The 23,051-nt window shown below is 32.7% G+C and overlaps 1 protein-coding gene across 8 annotated transcripts; it reads right to left on the bottom strand.

Moving 5' to 3' along the window:
* Positions 1-181: 181 nt before the first annotated feature.
* shi (dynamin-1 shibire) lies at positions 182-23,000 on the bottom strand. Of its 8 annotated transcripts, none has more exons than XM_068303617.1 (16): positions 22,882-23,000; positions 21,703-22,350; positions 16,111-16,184; positions 15,276-16,032; positions 15,091-15,207; positions 14,803-15,031; positions 14,577-14,734; positions 14,390-14,496; positions 13,298-13,491; positions 12,236-12,355; positions 8,876-9,079; positions 8,726-8,819; positions 8,329-8,465; positions 8,115-8,257; positions 4,236-4,382; positions 182-1,083 (listed from the first exon to the last, which is right to left on the bottom strand). In XM_068303617.1, the coding sequence occupies exons 2-16, from the start codon at positions 21,846-21,848 to the stop codon at positions 1,002-1,004; spliced, it is 2,709 nt and encodes a 902-aa protein (XP_068159718.1). In that variant the 5' UTR covers positions 21,849-22,350; positions 22,882-23,000; the 3' UTR covers positions 182-1,001. The 8 variants fall into 8 exon arrangements, with proteins under 8 accessions (XP_068159718.1, XP_068159719.1, XP_068159721.1 ...); XM_068303618.1 differs by having other exon boundaries at positions 22,888-22,999; XM_068303620.1 differs by having other exon boundaries at positions 22,866-22,955.
* Between the last annotated feature and the right edge of the window lie 51 nt (positions 23,001-23,051).

The following is a 23,051-nucleotide window of genomic DNA, read 5'->3' as shown; positions in this document are numbered from 1 at the left end:
AGCTAATTAAAATTGTATTTAGCACTTTCATTCTGTCTGATTGAACACTTGTGTTTAGACACACTGGTTTTTTCAACGAAAATCGATTGCAACACAATAATTATTGGTTTTTTTTTTTTTTTTAATTTTTGTTTGTTTTTTATTTTATTGTTTTCGTTTTATATAAACTTATATGTACATATATGTAAAATTTTATGTTTTTATTGTTGTGTATTGTATATATATGTATATGTAGATAGAAATAGATATAAATTATATAAAATACATGGATAGGTAATATTAATAATATACTTTGAGTTCTTGTTTTCTCGAGTTGCTAGGTATACAATAGAAATGTAAGTGATCATCAGTATAGTTTTCTTTTTTTTTTTGGAAACAAACAAAATAATTGATTTCTTTTTAAATATTTACATAGAACAAGTGACTTGATATTAGCGGCATACATTTCTCCAATATAAACTATTAAAACTATTATAATTGGCATAACGTATCCTGATCATCTGCAAATCATTTTCGCATCATTTCCTTTTAATATATATAGAGATATGTACATTTTGCTCTGTTCTTGACTTACATATATCGAATGAATCGCGTTAGGGGGCGGGGCGCGCACTTGCAAATACATCAATACATAGTTATATATATGTATGCATAACTATTATATAGAAGTTAACACGATTTTGTAACTATTAAACCTACGTCTATGATATTTCTCTAGCATATCTAGGGGACCAGTCGAAGATGTTACTGTTATACAATCAAACAAACAAAAAAAAAAAAAAAAAGGAATAGAAAAATTATTAACACACACACACACACACACAACATTCATAATACATATAGTAGCGCTATAGTAATTAATTTCAAATTTTACCTATATACATAATATATAGGCGATGGTGGTCTCAATCATTCGTGCATTCAGCGCGTTTCGTATCAGCAGGAGGAGGTAATTCCTGAACTCATTTTCCAATCTCGAATCTCGATCTCTCTTGTTCCGTTCAATAGGGTCGTCCATTTGTGGTGTTGCCATAGTATGATGGACGATCGGGCAGTTTGGGTGGAGCATTCATACCCGGTCGGCTATAACAAAATTTCGTACATTCAATTAATATTTAATTCACAGGGCGAATCTCAATAAAAACTAAAGTGCAAATATAAATATAATACTATCTATGTGTGTGAGTGAGAGAGCGAATAACATAAGCGAGAAGATTATCTTTTTAATTATTGTTTATGTATATGGGGAAAAGAAATGGAAATACATATTGAAACATATTCAACTCACCAGCAAAGACAGCCAACTTGTAATCAGTAATTAGTTTTTTGAGTATAAATATATTGCATTTTGAGAGAGACAACAACAGTGGGCTGATGGGGGTGGGGGTGGGGGGAGGGGCGTTGAGGAAAAGCGAGACAGACACAAATGGAGGCAAGAGAAGCACCAACGTTGCGATGATCATATGGATATGTGGTGAATTCATTTGAGGTGAGTTGAGGTGAGCGATCTTTTTCGCAAAGATCCATCAGACTTTTTGCTAACTTTTAGTAATTTTTCCCACAATAGGCGAACCCGGAGGATAAGTACATGAAGGGTATAAAATAACAAGAGTCAAGCACTTTATTTTCTTTCTTTAATATATATATATATATATTGTTTTTTTGTTTTGTTTTGGTTTTGTTGTTGTTTTTGTTTTTTACTTTATTTATAACACAATGTCGTGTCTTGTCTTTTACTTTGCCTTCCGTTCTCATACTAGTTGGTTTGACATGCGTTTTTGTTTTCATTTAATACCTTTTGTTTTTTTCGTTCTCATCAATTATCATGTTTTGTATGTATATATAGCATTTTAATACTCTCTCTTTTTCACTTCTAACGATTTCCTTATTCTTTGTTATATTCAAAAAACATAGTTTTTGGTGCTACTTGTTGGGTGGTTTTGAAGAAGGACGAGGAGGGGGGAGATTTTTAAAGTTTCGTATATGCATAAATATATATACATATATTTTTGTATATGTATAATATATATATATATATATATTTTGATATCTCATTATCATAACACGACAAAGACAAGACAAATGTGCTTGAAAAAAATTTGCATTTTCGTTTCGTTTCGTTTTACTTTCATTTTTTGGGATAGTTTTTTGTTTTGATAGATTAAATAATTAGTTAGTTACTCCATTTTGTTTTTAGCATAACGCATATGTAGTTACTTTTTTAGTTTTTTCTTCGTTTGTTTGGTATTTACTTTTTGAATATGAAATATATTTGCATAATTAGGATATTAATGCTTTTACATACATATATGTGATATATATCAACACGAGGGAAATAGGGGGTGGGAAGGGAAGGGGGTGGGGGTTGGATCAAGGGATTGGGATGTCATTTTTAAAATCAGATATTCCTTGTTTCCGCTATTGCTATTTGTTTCATTCATTTCTTTGGTTATACACCGCCGGCATTCCGCATACGAATAAATTTATACATTTATAAATATAAATTTAAATGCAAATAAAATAACAAACGAAATAAAACACGAAATAACATACATCCGCCGCACATGCATAGACATCGCGACCTGTACATACATACATACATACATAGATACATATATGTATACATATGTATATATCCCAATGCAACCCTGAATGTGGGCGGTTGCATTCGAGAAGTTTGAATCAAAGTCCAAATTTGTATGTATTCATACATATGTGCATATGTATGTATGTACATATGTATGTATGTACATCGGTATGTATAGTCACGAAGTTTGTTTTAGTTGCATCCACAAAAATTGCTCTAATATTTATAATCATTTCATGCTCATTCGCATTATTATCCTTTATGGGTTACACACTTTGTGCCGATACTTCAAATACTTGCATATGTATGTGTATATGCTGCATGTACACTTTATGAAACGTTATGTAATTCGTTCGGTATGTAATTCATTTGCATAACTCTTGCACTAAATTCTATACTCATAATTATCATCATGTTAATTTCATCGGCTTAAACTTTTGTCCTTTTTGCTTGTTGTTTGTCGTTTGCTTTTGGTATTCGTTTAGCGCATAGAAACAATTATTAATGCTTTAATAAAAACTACACAAAAATACATTTTGCAACAATTACATTAATTATATAAGTGGGATATGTTTTCAGTAAACTTGCATATTTTGATAGATACCGAAAAATGAATCCCCTAATAAATACATACATAATAATACCCTACATGTTCGATTTTGCATCATAGAATGTATAATTAACAACTTTTCTTTGTTTTTTTTTTTCTTTCATAATATTATTTATAATAATAATAATATATATATATATATATATATGTATATGTATATATTTATAGGTTTGTCTTGTATATGTATGTCATGTGTTTTGTGTGTTTTCATTTTTGGTTTGATAGAGAAATTTACTTTGGTTGTTGTTGTTGTTGCTGTGGTTTTGTTTGTTGTTATTCAATATAATCAATGAGCTGGAGTTGTACAGAACTTACTAAGTATGTATGATAAATGCTTTAAAATGGAATGAAATATGTATATATATATATATATGTATATGAATATGTGTAGAATCTATAAGTTCTCTTTAAAGAAAATCTCAAATCGGAATAGATCGTTGCATATACACATATACACAGATAGATAAATATCTGTTGAACATCATATACATATACATTTATGGAATACAAGTTGAAGGAAACATTGCGACAAACGAAATAAATAAATGTAAAAACAAACATAAATAGGGCAACAAATAAATGTAAGCAAAACGGAAAAAGAAATGTATTAATTTATACATTATAGTTTAATTATTTTTTGTACACTCATCATAACATAACAAAATGCCAGGGCACAGCGAATGGACAAAATTCAAATTGAAAAAGACAAAAAAAAATTTTAATAGTAGCTTGCTTCAACTGAGATAGACAGAGACAGTGAGAAAGAGGGAGAGAGGGAGAGCGAGTGCTAGTTAGTAAATGGGGTTTCCTCTCTCTCTCTATCTCTCTCTCTTTTGCCCTATCTCTGTCTCTCTGTTGTTACATGTGTTGCTTGTTGCTTGTTAGTTGCCATTGCACATTTCTCCGCAAAATTCTTCTTTAATTTCTGCATCATCATGATCATCATCTTCATGTATGTATATTATATGTATAAGAATAAGTCTCTCTCTGTTTGTGTGTGTGTGTGTGTGTGTGTGTGTGTGTGTATTGTTTGTTTACTTGAATCGTGTGGCAAAGACATTGGATAGCTCATTGATGGCCGCCTGGCCGACAGCTTGATTCACTTGTCCCCTCATGCTCTCCGGTATATAACGATTGGCTCCAGCTTGCTGGGTAATTGCCCCACCGACCGCTCCAGTGACACGACTTGAAAATTTAGCAAAATATTTGATATTCGTGGTTGATATTGATGTTCACAATGTTCTCATTCTCATTCTCAATTGATTGGATTGATTATACTAAACGACCAAACAGTTATCGATGCGCTTGAAACCCCTTTTTATTTGCTTGTTTTTGCTATTTGTTGTTGTTATTGTTATTGTCCTTCTTGTTTCACTGTTGGTTCTGAAGGTTGTTTTTTTTTTTTTTAGTTTTAGTCTTTAGTTTTAGCACACAAAACACACACAAAAATAATGACAACAACAACAACATTTATAAATAATGCAATAAATAAACAAACAAACAAACAAACACAAATAGAAAACAAAATCAAAAGCAATATGTAAAACATTGATTAGGGGCAATTATGAATCAATTATGCATAGTGTAATATTTGCGCAGCAAAGTATGCTATGATTTTTGCTTTGTGTACCCTTCTTACGCAACCAACACATGTACACACACACGCACACGCTTATTTAGTATTATTTTTGTTGTGTGCAAGCATTTTGACCAGAATTCGGTACTTTGTTCTTATATTTCCTGCATTTCCTGCTTAACTTGAAATACTTCTATCAAATATCACATCCTACAGATGTCCTTAAAAGCACACACACACGCACACACATACAAGTCGATAAGGAAAACAAGCTGCTTCAGCTTCAATTTCAATGGATTTCCATTCAAAATATACGGCTAACTCTCAAAATCTCTCTTTAGCCAATGATAGGTTCTAAAAATTTAGAAACAGTGAAAATTCGCCCCCAAAAGTATACAAAAATTTAAAAAATTTTAAGTGAGACCTTTTCAAAAATGATTCCATAACCGAATAATGTTTCTTATAACCAATATTCTAATTGTAAACAAGTTTTTAGCTTTCCCTAATACTCAATGAAGACATTTTTAAAATATCTTTTGCATACTTTAGGGAGCAACTAATGCCTTTAATGTTTAAACTCTCTAATTTGCGCAAACTAAAACAAGAACTGTCAGTAAATTAGCTGTTTTGTGTTTTTTTTTTTTCCTTTATTATGTTATGTTGTGTGTATTTTCTGGTGGTTTTTGGTGATTGATTCAGTCTGACTGTCAATTTGCTGACTTGATATTCAGGATAATTATATTGAATTTTTTAAATTTATAGTTTATATGTATATATATGTAAATGTGTGGTTGTGTGTGTGTGTGTGTGTGTGTGTATGTATATTTGTTTCTTAGATTTCTTCTTCTACATTTCATGAAAATTTTAGTTTTAGTTTAAGATTTTTTTTTTTTTCTTTTTCTATTTATTTTTAACGACAACAACAACAGCACATTAAAGGTACTTTTAGTTAACTTAAGCATATATTTTTCATTATATTCATATCGATTTGCTTGCGATCATCATCATTATATGCAAATATCAATAATTCAATAAACTCATTGAGCATGTCTCTAGCCAAAAAAAAAAAAAAAGAGAAAAAAACAAAAAAATATGAACAAACAATAAACGCAACTTTTATGCATTTTTTGTTAATTTCAATTGGGATTCAAGAAGATATATGTATATATATATATATATGCTTGTATGTGTGTGTGTGTGTGTGTATGTTTAGTATATACTCTTCTATATAGTAATCTGTATTGTAAGTATTTGGAATGGTTTTTTTGTTTGTTGCTATTGCTGCCTTTAAATATTGTTTCTCTCTCTCTCTCACACAAACAAACATTTACAATTAACTAACTTTAGCCAAATGAAAGTGAAATAAAGCAAAAACCTATAAAGATCTATACATATATATATAGTGTGTATATACGATTTAAGAGCTGCTGCAGTTTGTTTTTATGTACTGACTTGTATATATAATATATTTTCTTCATATTTTAGTTAATGATATATACTATATAATAAATTACAATAATCATAATTATAATAATAATAATAATAATAATAATGAAACGCATCATGATTATAATACATACAATTTAGTTGATATATTGTTGTTAATTGATGTTCTTATTGATTTTTCTGTTTTTTCTTTCTTTCTTTCTTTCTTTTTTGTCGTTGTCGAGAGAGCTGAGTAATGTGTGGGTGTATTTGTGTGTGTGTGTGTGTATTTGACAGTTTTGAATTTCTATCAAGTTCTGTGTTTCATCTGTTTCCTTTTTTCTTTTGGTTAAAGCAAGAGCAATGTTTTAGTTAATACAGTTAATTTAGTTAGTTAGTTAAGAGTAAATGCCTCGGCTGTGGGGCTGTTGGCTAGGGCATGAGGCGGCTGACTCTGACACAATTTAGCGACGTCTGTGAGATTATTATAGATAGATTGAGATAAATAATGTTATATTTGTATTGCGTGACAATCGAGAAGTAGAAGAAGAAGAAGAAGAAAAAGAGAAGAAACAAAAATATTTAATTGTTAGATTGAACTAATTGATTTTCAGTTGTTGTTGTCGTTCTTGTTGTTCTTGTAGTGGAGCGAGCAATGTTTTAAAATGCTAGGGAAAAGGTAAACTCAAATATCAAAAACTAATCAAAATTCCTATAAAAACAAAAACAACGAAATAAACTAAAGAGAAATGGATTCTACTTCAGTGAATCCATTTTGGTTCTGAAATCGTCTGGACGACTCTCCTGAGGGAGAGACACGTTGTAGGTCTTGGTAATTGTTCAAAAAATAAAGTTAACTCAACTTCAAACTTCTTAATGTCTCAGGGGCAAAGTAGGGTATACTAGGTATGTGAACGTTAAGGAATTCGCCCCCCAAAGTATGCAATAAGCTAGGGAAGAACTTTTAACAAGTTCTGCAGTTAAAAACAAACATTCTTTGCCTTTAAAAGTTCTTCATTTGCTTTGCATACTTTAAGGCGCAACGAAATAATCTTCATTCCACATCTCTAGATCAGCCAATCAAATCTTATTAAAAGCAATAAACTAAGTACACAAACAACAAAACAAATGAAATAATAAACACAACACAATCAAAAGAAAAAACAATTAAAACAAAAAATCAAACACCAAGACAAATGATAAGCTAAAGATATTGTTGTTGTTGTAAATGTTTTTGTTTTCTGGGCATTGCCGCTGTATATAATAGGTATATAATATATGTATTTATATGTAGGCATAGTAAAAAAAGAGGTCCCAACCCATCGATAAAAGCAACAACAAAATAAAACAAGAAATTATACAATAAACAATTATCTATAACTGAACAATATGACATTTAAATAAATATGCACAATTTTTTAGGGCTTTCGTAAATGAAGGGGAACTTTGCCCCTTAAAGTATGCAATAGACTTTATTGTTCACAATAAATCTAGAACTTTAAAGCCGACAAAGCATTTCTATTACATTTAAATGAATATTGAAGACTATTGAAGTCAAAAAGAAAAATCCAAGTTACTTGAATCAACTCTTAGGTAAATTTCCGAGTATTTAAAGGCACAATTGTTAAAAACTCTTGAGATTTAGAGGGTTAAATACGTAATGTTTTTGTAATTGGGAGAGATTTATATTTCCTTTTCGACGATCGAGGAACAACGAACGCCCCGAACTATGCATATTTATCGAACGCATATATTGTTTGGTTTTCTTTTCTTTTTTTTCTGCTCTAGGCCAACACAAAACAAAAGAAGAGCATAAAATGAAGTTAAGGACTCTCTATACATATATGTATATAGGCGCTTAATGATGGCTCAGAGAATGGTTTGAGTGGTTTTGAATTCAAAATGTTTGCACTTACGAGGGCAGCAGTGGGGGCGGCAGAGCACCACCTGGTCGACCGCCAGGTAGTGGTGGTGCTCCGCCTCCAGGACGACTTGGAATTGCTGGTGCTGGGCGACCAGTTGCCGGTGGCAATGGTGGATTTCGTCCACCCAAAGAGCCCTGAAAACGCACAGAAAAAAGCATTCATAAGAAACGTTCATCTTTAAGGATTCTGACTCGAAAAGATTTACCTGTGCGGTGGGTGCTGGTTTACGTGGTCCACCGGGACTTGGTGGCGATAGACGTGGATTATCCAAGCCACTTGGTAGCCAATCGTTCTTAACCGGCGGTGGCAAGGGTGACGAAACAGTTGCCATGGAAACGTCACCTATAGACAGAAGATTATCCATGTTTCAATTGATTTGATCATATCCGTTTTATTGTATATAGTATATATATTTATATCTCATGTATAATATTGGGTCTTGGGCCTTATATATTAACGATAACCAAAGGTAAATGGATGTATATAATCTTAACAAGGAGGATAGGACATAATAATTGAAGTATAAATCATTTTATAGACAACATCATTATTAAAAATGCAATAATTAGAAACCGAATGAGGAAAGGGCTAAAAGGTCTTACCAATAATTTGCAAAGCATCTTTGCAGGCACGATACATGCGCAACATTTCCTCACGTCGCGTTGCTGATTCGGCGGATTCTTCCATCATTTGTGCCTAAGAAAGAAAGAGCCATTAAAATTAAATCTCATGCATATGTGTATAATACTTGCCTGATCACCAGATGCATATAGATGGGCCAATAGCTCGCCATTGATGAAATCTTTGGCATTGTTAATGATCAGCATCATAATGGCCTTCGGCACCATATCCCGTGTGGTCTTTGTGACAATTTTCATGTAGGAGTCAACCAGATTGCGTATTGTCTCCACTTGTCGCTCCAACTGGGGATCCGATGAGCTTTCCTCACTGGCCGTCTATATATATTGATATTTGTGTTATGGTTGAGGATTTCATTTTGATTTTTGGTGATATTTTGTTTGTTTTTTTTTTTTTTAAAGGTTCAAAGGACTTTCATTGTCATTGGTGGTAAGTCATTTTGTTTTTCTCAATTAGAGTTTGTTAAATGTTATTATTGTTGTTTTCTGTTGTTGTTGTTGTTGCTCAGAGTGAACACCAATAGTTAGAGAAACGTATAAAAGGCTTTCATCCTTTCTTATTTGCAAGGATATGTAGAAAAGAAAGCGACAAAATCATAACTGGCAAAAGCATTAACTCTTGAAGTCATTCCGATTTCTCATTTACAACAACAACAACAACAGAGCAACAATTTGATTTGTTTTTTTTTGTTTTTGGTTTATTATGTTAGTAAACAAATCTTTGTACACAAACCAAAGAGAAAAACGAAAGAAAAAGTGAAACAAAAAATCCAAACCAATAAACAGCAACAAACATAAAACAATTAAGCTTACATTTAGCATCTAGCAAACAAAAACAAAAATAAAAACCATAAAATATTCCAATTTAAACATAAAAAGCATATATTCAATACATAAAATGGCCATTTCTCTTTTAATAATAATATAATAATAATTAGAATGAAACTGTTAATATATATATTTAAATGTCATACGCAAATGGTAAAAATAAAAGTTATGAGTAGAAGAAAGAGTCAACAAGTTTTCGAAAATAATAGAAGCTTAAAAGAACTTTTTGAATTTCACATTTAAAAATGCCAGCAATTTATAAATGTTTCCTTTTTATAAAACTAAAACTTTAAATTTGTTTTTAGACACATTAACAATAATGTAAATAGAATTCAGATTCAGATTATATTCAGAATCAGAATCTTAATTCCATTATTCGGCTTAGAGAACAAACTTATTTCGCAGAATGTTAAGAATTCGGAAATAGGAAATGCGATTGCTGGCATTATAAATATGAAACATTTTTTAAATATATATACACACATACATGAACAATCAGCCACTACTATTATGGTGTCTATAATCAATCATATATGTTGGTATATATAATATATATATATACTTAACTAAAGTAAAGACAAAATGGGTCTGAATAACAATTTGGTTTGAAAGTTTTTTACAGCTTACAACTGTTTTTGTTGTTAGTTCAAGTAAAAGAGCATCAAAAACCAACAAACAAAAAGTAAAACAGACAAAAGGAATTAAGTAATAAAGTTAAGAAATCTATTAAAAGAAAATTAAACTAAATTTTAAATGCGAAATTGGTTTTCTTTGTAATTTTTTCAATAACATACTTTTTGCTGTTTAGACGTTTGATGATTCGATTCGATTTATCATTGATTTTTCCATATAAAGAAATATATTTCAGGTTTTTTTTTTTATTGTTTGTTACGGTTTTTCGAATTAAATTCGAGAGCATTTTTTTTTTTTGTATGGTTTGGTACGTGTTTTGACGGGAAAAATAGAAGAAAAATAATTGATAAAAAATATATTGTTTAAATAAAAATACAATATGTATTTTAATACATAAGTTTAATAGTAGCAGCAGCAGCAGTAAAAAACGTTTATGTAAATTTATTTTTTTTTGGTTTTTAAGAAATTGGAAACACAACGAAATTAAATTTAACAAATTAAAAACAAGCCCAAGTAAAAATAAATGATAAGAATAAGAAGAAGAAACCATAAATCAGTCTAAAATATATATATATTCATGATGTCTTCACCAATGTTTGCTTCAGCCCCACATTGACATAAAATTTTGCAAAACAAAGAAACAAAATGGCAAACAAATTTGATGTAAAAATATTCATAATGATGTTCAAATGATGTATGATGAATAAACGTTTCTACATAACTACTAACAAAAACAAAAACAAAAACCATAAACAAATTAGAACAAAAAAATTAAAAAAGGAATACAAAACCAAAGCCAATCAGAAAAACAACAACTGGATATGCAACACAAACCTCTTGTCCTTCCTGCATGATGAGATTGATTACACAATTCCATTAGGAATTATGCATGACGATCGAGATTGAGGCGATAAATACAATGTGATATATAATATATATATATATAGATCACATATTAGTCGACGGGCAACAAAACAAATAAAAAAGAATACAAAGAGACATACAAAGAGAGATATATCACATTATCAAAGAACATATATATTTAGGTATATGTATGTATATAGTTCACATAAGCTAACTCTGGTGAGACCAAAGTTGATAATTCAAATTTTACATAATTATCATATATCCCTCCATAATTTTGACAAACGGACGCATCTTAACGCACGAAATCCTAATCAAAGTTAGTTAAGATTTCAATTAGAGACAACGGAATTTCTAAGATTATTGTTGATCACAGTTTATAATGCAATCCTAACCTTATTGAAATTTAAATGGCTTTTCTTTAGGCTTTTTGTGATTTGAAACCCCCGTGAGATAAACACATGAATTGATAGGCTTTAAGGTGAGAGAATGTGAGTTAGAAAAGACATTACAGTATTTCAGTCAGAGATAGGCAGAGAGTGAGAATAGCAGAGAGTAGTACCGATTTCTTATAACAGTTGCCCCCTAAATTATGCAAAGAACTTAACTATAAAGAAGTGTTGGTACCAATAAATGTTGATTTTAGCCTTGAATCCTTAAAGTTTTTAAAAATTTTAGTTTCTCAATTGTCTTAGCATACTTTTGGGAGTCAATTCGGGTAATTTACATTGTTATACTCTCTAGATTAATTGTATTTATGGTTATTTTAGGATATGCATTAAGCAAAACAATCAGCCGAATTACAACAGGTGGCAACAATGCACACAGATGATTGATTAAATGATGACATACAATGATGATCTCAGACCGGCGGCACACATATAGAGACACACATAGACCGATGGATGGATGGATGATCATGCAGCTATTTATATCAAATTCGATAAGTAGATGAGAGATGTTTTGGACAACAATGATAGAAAGTAGTTGTTTATCAGTCCTAATTATCCTATAGCTTAGAACTAAACTAACTAAATAATACTTTAGCATTTGCATATGGTGAACCATATATGTAGGTAGGTATGCAGATAGCAAGGGAAACGGGGCATTAAGTTGGTTTCTGGTCAATTAAGTAGAAGGAATACGCACCTCGTCACCATTTTCCTGAGCCTCCTGCTTCTCAGGATAGACACCAGCGCGTAGGAATGAGGCCTTCCATGATTCGACGTCTTCGACCGTCTCGCAGGATAATTCCAGTTGTTTGTAATCCTACACAGTGATCATCACCACGTTTCGTTGTGTATTTTGTATTTTGTATATATATATAGGAGAGAGAGGAGGAGAGAGAGTAGAGAAGAGAAGCGTCCAAGCGCATAGAGAGAACAAATGGATAGGTAATTTTTCGTCAAGCATATGGTAATGGGGAACAACAGCGCATATAACGATTACGATTACTTGGGCGGGTTTTAGCTTTCTATTATATAGCAAAAACATATATATACATATAGATATTCAATCATATTTATATGCATATATATATACATATGTATATAGATCTTGAGGTGTTCGTGGTGGTGATGGTAGTAGTAGTTGTTGTAGTTGTAGTTAAAAATTGGGCAGCTGACGTGTCTTGGACCAAAAGGTTAGTTAGTAGTAGTAGTAGTTGTTCTTGGTAGTGTATTTTGGCATGCGCTCATCACATGTCAGAAATCAAAATTGAATAAAGGAGTTTACTTTTGGATCATGTACACATATTCGTTTCGGGAAACTCCTTTACATTTGATTTGACTTTAAATGTTGATAAAAACATAGTAATTTTTATCTTATACAAAAAAATTAATTATACAATTTGCCCAACTATTTGGAACTTAAGAATCAAATTGGAGGAATGTAGTTTATATATAACTTTTCTTTTATATCTTTATGTATATGTACACATACTTGCATATATGAATATATGTATTTAACATATATATATATATATATGTATATGTATATATATACATAAATTGGTTTAAACAGAATGTAAATTTCATTGTTTCGTTTAAATTCAATTGAATAAATTTTTTATGTAAATGGAATTTTGGAATTTTCTTTTCTCAAATTTGTCTTTTGTTGTTTTTTTTTTCTTTTCTGTTTTGCTTCTGTTTTCAAGATTTTTTTTTTTTTTTTTTTTGTTCATTTTTTTGTATGCTAACAAAAATTACTAACCTTATAAACATTACGTCCATCGGGACTGAATAAAGCAAATGTAACACGTCTAGACATTGACATAAAGCCCTGCTCAATATCTCGTAATTTCAAACCATCCAACGGCAACATGAATTTCTTTTCCTTCTCATCCTCGTCCTTGTACCAGGAGATGCTCTCCGATGTAAGCACAAACCAATAAGGTCGCGATCCGCCTGTTAATTAGTAATAACCAAAAAATGGAAACGCACAAGGAACCAGAAAAAAGACACGAAAAAAAGAAAAGAAAACGAAACGGAAAAAGAGAGAAGAAGAATAATAATGATAGAGAGCAAGTATTTAGCATACAAATTGTAAATAAAGCTCATATACATATATACATACATATATATATACGATTAGAATAAAGTGCTATACATTGTATATGATAAAAAATCAATCCAACAATCGATCGAATGATCAATCAAAGATTGACTTTAATAGTGGCTGAGTAACAAACAAACACACACAAACAAACAAACAAAACAACTTTTTGATGAGGCAACTCATATTTTGAATCGGGAAGATGAATGCATTTTATGATGCTTAGAAAAATCTTTGTAAATTTTATAAATACAAACCAAGAAGGCGTGGCAAAAATCTCAGCAAAGCTTTTTTTCATCAAAATGTTCAAAAACAAAACCAAAAGAAACAAAAAAAAAAGGAAACAAAAACAAAATACAATACTAATCAAAGTTTCAAAACGAAAGAAAAACTAAAAAAAATTGATCAATTATTGTGCAAATATATAGTTGAAAACAATCAAGTGATTTAATTTCTAAAAATGCCAAGCATAAATATTACAAGTGAAACTATTCGATTTCTAATAGGAACGGAGAAAGGACTTTCTCTTCCTTTCTCGTTTCTTTTGTGTATGAGAATGAGAAGGAGCCAACTAAAAAATAGCAATTAGTTTTAGAAATCTTTTGTAAATGGATGACTTTGATAAAGTTAGTCACACATTCTAAGGCTAAACACAAGTTGGACTATGTATCCAGTTACACATTTAAGAACCTCTACATACATTAAACACTTTCTTTGTGGTTGCTTTTCGCTTTGCCCGATATAACATACCTTTCATAATGCCCAAATTCTGTATGACCATGTGACCTTTGCGTATGACCTGATTACCAAGCTGTCGTGTGCCTGTCTTGTTTGCATTCTCAGATTTATTCTGAGCACTATCGCCAACGAGAAGAGAAGATTGATTTGAGTATTTGAATCATAGGATGATGGGGGCTATTTCGTTTGGTAAACATACTTGGCAAAACCAATGAAATCCTCGTGATTGGTATTCATGTAGGCCAATTCGAAATCAATAAGCAATAGAATTTGTTCCTTGCAGCTCTGTTCACGCTGACGCACATGGGTGGCAATGATGCGTTCAGTTTCCTCACGCAAACGTGGATAGCGGCTCATCTGGAACATGGAATCGAAAAGAGATAGATGATATAATGAATTTGATGAATCGGAATGTTTGGACTAACCTTATCAGTGCACATGCGCACCACAACAGACAATTCCTGTACGACTAGATCGACACATTTGATAACAGGCTCCTTGAGCAGAGCAATCTGTCGTTTCACAATCGCCTCGAAGGCCATGTCCGGAGTGAAGAGACCAACGCGAATACCATGAATGTTTCGAATGGCAAATGAGATCTCTCGTCGCAATTCCTTCTCATCGCAAGCCATTTTGACAATCTCAAAGCGCAAACTAAACCCAAAAGAGACAATGTTTAATCACTCAGTTTGTGGGGGAGGTGGGGAACTTACCGCTCGTGGAATATGCGATTTATCTTAGCGCCACCGGATAGCTCATTTGTATTGACCAAAGCAGAGCCACTGCCTTCGATGGTTCGTTCAAAGTCCGATTGAAGTTGCTGGATCATTCTAAGCAATGGACAATTCGATTATTAATTGATAGATATACAATGTAGATCATTTTAAGGTACACCTACTGTAGCATGGCCTTTGTTTTAATGCTGGCGTCGCCTGGCTGAAAGTGCTTAAACTCCTCGACTTCTTTCTCCAGGGTCAACATTTGTTTTTGCAGTTTATCCCGCAGGCCGGGCAATGTATCGCGTATGTGATTGGTCAACTGTTGATTGAGAACACGCTGCAAATATGGTGTGCCCAAACGATCGGCCATATGGCGATAGGATGGGTGGCTAAGGAAGAATTTGCGCTCAGCGGAAAGTGCCATATGGATATCCTTGCGGCCCTCGATATCCTTTTGCGAACGATTGACAACACCAATATAGCCACGACGCAGCGGTAGCAATTTGTTCTCAAGAATATCTCGAGCATCGGTGCCCTCGTCCATGAGATCGAGCTTGGTTATCACACCAATTGTGCGTACACCCTGCGGATCGACCTCTTTGGCCAACTTGAGGGCATCCGAATTGGCCAAATCGGTATTGGCCGGTGTCACAGCCAATATCAGGCATGTCTCCTTGCGTATAAATTGGAATATCATTTGCTTAATCTGCTGCTCAATGTCCGCTGGCTGATCACCAATGGCCACCTTGGTTAGACCAGGCAAATCGATTAGCGTCAAATTGAGTACATGTGGCGAATAGACGCGCAAATTAATCGGAATGTTTGAAATGCCCTTATTACTACCGGTCACACGATCTGTCTCATCTTCAATTTCCTTTCGTATCTCATCGAAGCTTGTGAACTTTTTACCCTTGCAATGTAAAAACTCGCCATATTCTGCAAAACACACACAATTAATATACATATCAGAGAGAGACATACATATATATATAGTCTATATGCATGATTTCTTACCGGTGATGCCATTGATCAATTGTAAGATCAAGGGTCGACGAGTAACAATACCAGAACCACGAGGAAGGAAATCTCTGTAAACGAAAAAACATTATCAGAATTAATTCAATTGATTCATCACACACGAAAATGCATAAAAAAATTTGTCCATTGTTTTTTAATTAACAACTTTGGGGAAAATACTAATCGAAGAACATTTATTTGTAAACTTAAGTGTCTCAGAAAGTTGATGACGATTCTCCATTGAGATATTTAATATCAACAACAAACAATATCTAAAACAAACAATTCGTTTATTAAGGTTGAAGCTGTAACATTAATTCTATGGCGCCACAGGTGGATATTCTGAAATTGTAGACTTTGCCAAGCTTTTAGTTGTAATTCCCAACTAGTTGAAGCGTTGCAAAGTCTGCAAAAGATTATAGAACTTGGTGGTGCATAGACATCCTGATAATTTTTTTGAGATTCCTAAGTTGGCTAACACCGTGTTTGATGAATTAACTTACAATGAAAGTTTTTGAAAATAAGACATAAAAGTCTAATCTTGGGAAATGAGGTTAATCAGGAAACAAAAAACCCCATCTACAATCTTTTTTTTTAATGGGAATAAAAGCTCGACATTTATCAATGTTAGATATAAGTAAGGAGATATCTATATAAATACATATATGTATCTATATATGTATGGATATCTTTCCATTAGAGAGAAGAAGAAAAAAAACAGTGCACTAATTTCTTGTGTTTTTCTTTGTTTAATGTCAAGCCGCAAGAGTTTTAATTAAAATTTATTAGCATGGCGAGATACGGAGAGAGTGAGAGTGAGAAAGAGTGGAAAGGGTAGAGTAAAAGTTCAGAGTTTAACAACAGATAGCAAGAAATTATAACATTAGTCATCTTTCTTCCTCTTTTTATGTATTATTTGTTATTTTGTTGATAAGCAGAAGAACTTAACGTTCTTGCCGTGATATGATAAAATTCCAATAGTTCAATTACTATAGTGACTCATTCTAACACGAAATCATTTAACTATTGTTTTTATTAGCCAATTTTCCCTATCTCCCCCATCGCCCCCGCAAAACCCCAGTTAATTGTGTCAGTTAGCGAGATCTATTGACCTGTTCAACGGTAAACACCTGACCGACTCGACTTATCGATATCACTGAGCAATAATCTCAGATATGGTCTGATGATGAATCATTTAATGGTTTGGAAATCGAGAGAGGTGGAGGGGGACACTTTTACTCATTACACAAAAGCCATCTACATATGTCTGTACATATGTGAAGACCTAAGAAAGAAGAATGTATTAGGAAAATGGGGTATGTGGGTGGTTTCTAGTTAGTTTTTGGTTTGCTTTTTGTCGTCTACTGATTACTTGGCTTGGCAGAATGCTCTTATCTTATCAAAGGCTATATATACATATGAATATACATACACAGCACATAATAATTATTACCAAACATAATTATTTATGTACATAAATGTATCTGTGTGTGTGTTAATATTTGTTTGTTTGTTTGTCTGTCAACACTCTGTAGAAAGTGATAATATATTAAATCTTTATATACATGAATGTATATATACTATATATATGTGTATGTATATCCACAAGTCGGGATAAAAAATAAAGTCAAACAATATGCAATTTTATCAACAAGCAAGTTGTTATTTCTCTCTCTCTCTCTCTATCTTTTCATAGGTCATTGGTTTTGTGTGTTTATCTAAATTAATAGTAACTATATTAATTATGTTCATATTTTATTTAAGCAAAGTTCAAACAACTATTTAAGTGACATTTTCATGGAATGATGAATCCTGAATCATCACTTAGCCAATTAGCCAAATGATTTGTAAAAAATTGTTAATCAAAAAGAAATATTTCCTACATTAAGTACTTTTCAATACCTAAGTACGAGTGCTCATTAGTTAATCGAGTTTAATGATTAACTCTGGTTAACTCAAAGACTCTTTGTTGGATTATTCATTGTTGCAATGCAGTGAGTAATTGAACAACTAAGCAGTGAAATCAGTAAATTAACAAAATGATTGAATGTGACTCGGATAGGACAGACAACTGAACATGTTCAGCAAAATGGGCAACCCAACTAGTGTTGTATATATGTATACATATATACAATAGATCCATATTTATCATTAGAATGCATCCAGTTGAGTAAAGTAACGAAGAGTAAAGTAATCAAGTTGGTCAATGGGTAAGGAAATACTTAAAATGATGGTAAAAACATTTCTTTTGCAGTTAACCACATATTGGGTATACCAAAGTCGACGCTTTTCATAAAGAGTCAACTTCCATGAACAATGTTAGACCATTGTTGGGATTTTATATTGATTCTGTGATCAAGAACAAGGGGTATATAATGCAAATGCTTCAATTCAATTTGGAGGTCATAGAAATGTTTTTCGTTGTTGTTTTGTTTCAATCACTTAATAATATGTGTGTCATTTGTTAATTTTGATTATTTGATGGGTTCTTTGGTTTTCAGAGTTTATCAGCAACAGATGAGAGAATATATTCTCATTGCCAGACTTTCTCCATGAGCAAAATGAATTGATATTAAAGAGAGATCTTATGTAATGAGAATACAAATGCTCTCTTTGCTACACAATGTGAATTTTAGGGTATTCAAAAAGTCGATGACCCACAAATGAGTATACGAAATGTTTATTTTGTTTCTGCCGATTCCTATATGTATGTAAATACGCTTTAATAAATGAAATTGATATATTTAATTTAGAGACGGAACATATAAATGTGTTAGGTGTTAGTTAATGTATAAAATGCAATTTACAAATAAAGCACTGACAAACAATGGTTTATGGGGAGGAGAGCATATACATATATATACATATGTATAAATGTATATATGTTTGCTTGTATGTATATACATAGATGCATGTATGTATCTATGTATGTATGCGCCTGCTCGAAGCGAATGTGCCATGAACTTTTGACATTTTATACAGTGACAAGCAAAAGCAACCTGTGCTTAGACGAGAACTGAGAACTGAGCTGAGCTGAGCTGAGAGATGTATATTTTAGGAGACAAGGTTAAGAGAGTGTGTGTCTGTGTGTGTGTGTGAGGTAGGTGTCGTGCCTGAGTTTTATGTCAGACTTTCTTTGTAAACAAACAATTAACATTTAACGTAAAGCTAAACCCCCAGCGATATGCCAAATTTAGGATCTCAAGAACAAAAGGAACATTTTTTTTTATGATTTCCCCTCAAAAATTAACGCATCTATTGCAGTTACAACTAATCTCATCATAAGAATTAATTAGCGCTAATTTGCCATTCTGAAATCTAAAACCAAAGTGACTTAATTTTAAATATACATGTGATCTTTTTGATGCTATAACAGATGCCCAAACAGTTCTTCAATTTAAAGACAAGGTTAAGATCATTTTTTGAGCAAGTAACAAATTATTACAGTGATAAATATTTTGGTGTCCTTACAGATTGGCAGATTGCTTGAAAAATTCTCAGAACTAAGTTGATTAAATAGGAAGCACTCCAATAAGATTTATGTCGATTTCTTATAGGAACATGTCGAGCTTATTGGAAATTGCCATTCTCGCTTTTGTTTTCGTTTCCAAAGCGTTTTGAAAAAGTGCAACAGTTTTATTTCTGAATGAACTCAACTATTTTTCAGTTAAAACAATTTAATTTCAATTCCGAATTTTAAATGTATTCTTCTATTGGTTATTTTAACGACTAACTAATGCATAAAAATAAAAATTTCTTTTGTAAATTTAACATGTCAAAAACTATTCTGCACTATAAGGAAAAAAGATGTTCTCTAACCCTAAATTTAACTCATATTTGTTAGTGCAGCATTTTTTTTTTTTCTTTCTTCCCTCCCCCCTTCCTCTTTTACTTTTAATTAGCGGCAATCTGACATTGATAACAGAGTGGTTGGTCGGTTGGTTGGCTGCTGCTGCTGCTGAATTGACAGCAAAATTGGCAAAAAGAAAAACTAGGTCATTAACACACACACACACACAGGCACACAACTAACACGGATCCACATCCACTTGTACGTATAGAAATATGCTTGTATGTATGTGTAAAAGCCAGCGCATGCGAAATATCCAACAATTGACTTGAGACAATTTTATATAAGCCAACAACAAAAAATGCATTTATTGTTTCCATTAAACTGACCTAAAACTAAGCAATAAAACTAACAGAATCTTTCAATGATTTTGCAATGATGTCCTTTTAGACAAAACTGCACACAAAATGAACTTTTGTGTTGGTTGGCTAAGGCTTTTTCTATTATCCTGCAAAAAGGATTGGGCAACGTTACATAATGCTTTAGCATTTTTACATGCAACATTCATTAATACAGCAGCAGAAAAAGGGGAAAAAATGAATGTAGGCTAACATTGCATAAATGTTAGAGTGTGTATGCGTGTGTGTGTGTGTGTGGGGGCGAAAAGCAGTGTAAGAGACGGAAAGAAAGAGAGAGAAGGAGAGGAAGTAAGAGATGAAAAAAGCACAACATGTGCATTGATTTTTTCCCTTTTGCAAAGTGTTTTTTGTTGTTTTTTGTTTTTTTTTTTTTTTGGGGCGTAAGCATTTGTGGGTTATTGTTGTAGTAGCATTCGTAGTGACAATGTTGGGCCTGGAGGGGGTGGTTGGTAGGGAGTCGGTGACGAGCAAGAGAAACAGGCAAAGAGCACCGCGCACCGACCGATAGATAAAATTGAGAGAGCCCACGGACGATGGCAGGCACCAACCAACTTAGAGAGAGAGAGGGCAACATAACAGTAGCTGCCAAAAGAAAGTCATTTTAACCAATATTACATCGAAAATTTTGCTTGCCAAACATTAGTTAGTTGACTTAAAAACTTAAATGCAACTAAGTATAATGACCAAACTCATATTTACGAGGGGGGCAAGGGGTCCTGATAAAAAACAAAATGTCTAAAAATAGCTACATCATCTCATCAACATCAAAACAAAGACAAAAATATAAAAAACAAAATTTGTTTAATATAATTCATTTGGAAATTTGAAACATTTGGGTAAAAAACGTTGCCCAGCACTGTACATTATTTCCAGGTCAGGGGAAAAAGGATTTAAACAATTAAGAGGAGCACTTAATATCTAGGGACGCCAGTGTGAAATTGTAAAGTGGTTGTTACATATGTAGCTTTTACTCCCACTCTCTTTCTCTCTCTCGTTCTGTGTTAGGAGCTGTGAGATGTGGTGTTATGAAGAAGAAGAAAAAGTGGAGAAGTGGGCGTTCAGAAGCGGCAATTATTGATGGTCGGTTATTTTGGGCTGCTCCTTGCCACTGACCAACACTGAAACGCCTCAACAACAACAATAACAACAGTAACGGAAAGCCAGTTCATTGATTATTCACCAAAAACGAACCACACACACACACACAACAAGAGAAAGAAAAAAACAAGAGAGTAAGAGAGATAGATGGTGGGAGGGGGCAAACTCTCACTCTCAGCAGAATAAAGAAAACAAATGGAAAAAAAATATATACATATGTATAAGCAAAAGGAAACAAGGAAATTATGGATTTTCCTATTGTGTATTTTCAATTTTACTTACTTGCCAACAAAATTCTCGAGCACCGAACTTTTTCCTGCAGATTGGCCACCAACTACCGCAATTTGTGGCAAATCCAATTGCATGTGCACGCCCAATGATGTGAAGGCATCTTGAAGCTTATTAACAATAGGTATCAAGTTATCCATGATGAATAATGCGATAAGACTAGCTGCTGCTGCTGCTCCTGCTGATAATAGTAGTAGTTGGCTTTTTTTTTTGTGGTGTAGAGAGAAGGAGAAGTTGTAGGTGGTAGTAGGTAGTAGTGGGGGGGTAGTTAGGAGACGACAGAGATTAACAGTCAATTGTGCTCCTGCGGCGCTAAGCTACGCCTACACGCCAGCTCTCTGTCGCTGCCTTTGCTTTAATTATTTGTTGTGTTTTTTTTTGGTATGTTATTTCTTTTTGTTGTTTAAATATTCCTTTTTTTCCGAAATTTTTTCGTTTTGTTTTTTTCAGCGCACTTGCCTGTTCGCCTGCGGCTTTTGTTACGTTTTTGGCTTATCAAAACTGATATTGTGTGTGAATGAGAATCAGAGTTACCGTACGAATATCTCTCTCTCTCTCTTTCTCACTCTCTCTCTCGCGCGGTCGCAGTCGCAGTGGGGCAAAGAGAGCAGCACTCTTCTACTCTCTTTAAAATAGTTGTTGCTATTTTGTATTAAGAGGGGAGGAAAAATTTTATATATATTTTATATATATATGAAAGTGTGTAGAGAAATTAACTAAGTAAGCGGCGCGTTAACAACAAACTTCTGAACAAAAAAAAAAAAATTGTGTTTTCTTATGAGAATCATTCACACACACACACACATTGTGCATAAGAAAAAAAAACGAACGCCACACGCACACTCACTCACTCATACACACACACACACAAACATACACGGGCTTCTGCTGCGTTCCCGATGATGATGATGATGATGACGAAGACGACGAAGAAGAGACAAAACGGAGTGTCACTTAATTGTTTTTTTTTTTTTTTTTGTATTTTTCTTCTTTTTGTTTTAACACTTGAAATTTTATCTTTATTCCTTAGACCAAATAAACAACAATTTAAATGCAAAAAAAAAAAATGTATGAATTTTTAGTACAACAAGTTCCAACTGAAAAAAGGTAATACTTTTCAAATTCAAGGTTGAAAACAAAAAACAAATAGCACGCACAGGCACAGGCACTCACGCTTACAAGAGGATAGAACGTTAATTTCCCGATTTTTACTTATTTCCAGTTAAACAAAAATTACTAACTACTAATTCTATTGTCGCTCTCTCTCAATTTGCAACAACGAATTAGAGGTTCTCGATATGTGTATCGATACGGGATGGATTATCGATTTGTATTTTCGATAC

This window comes from Drosophila tropicalis, unplaced genomic scaffold (genome assembly GCF_018151085.1).
Source record: "Drosophila tropicalis isolate 14030-0801.00 unplaced genomic scaffold, ASM1815108v1 contig_158, whole genome shotgun sequence".
NCBI classification, from domain to species: domain Eukaryota; kingdom Metazoa; phylum Arthropoda; class Insecta; order Diptera; family Drosophilidae; genus Drosophila; species Drosophila tropicalis.
Note: the sequence above shows the minus strand (reverse complement) of the source record. Positions and strands in the feature narration are given on the sequence as shown.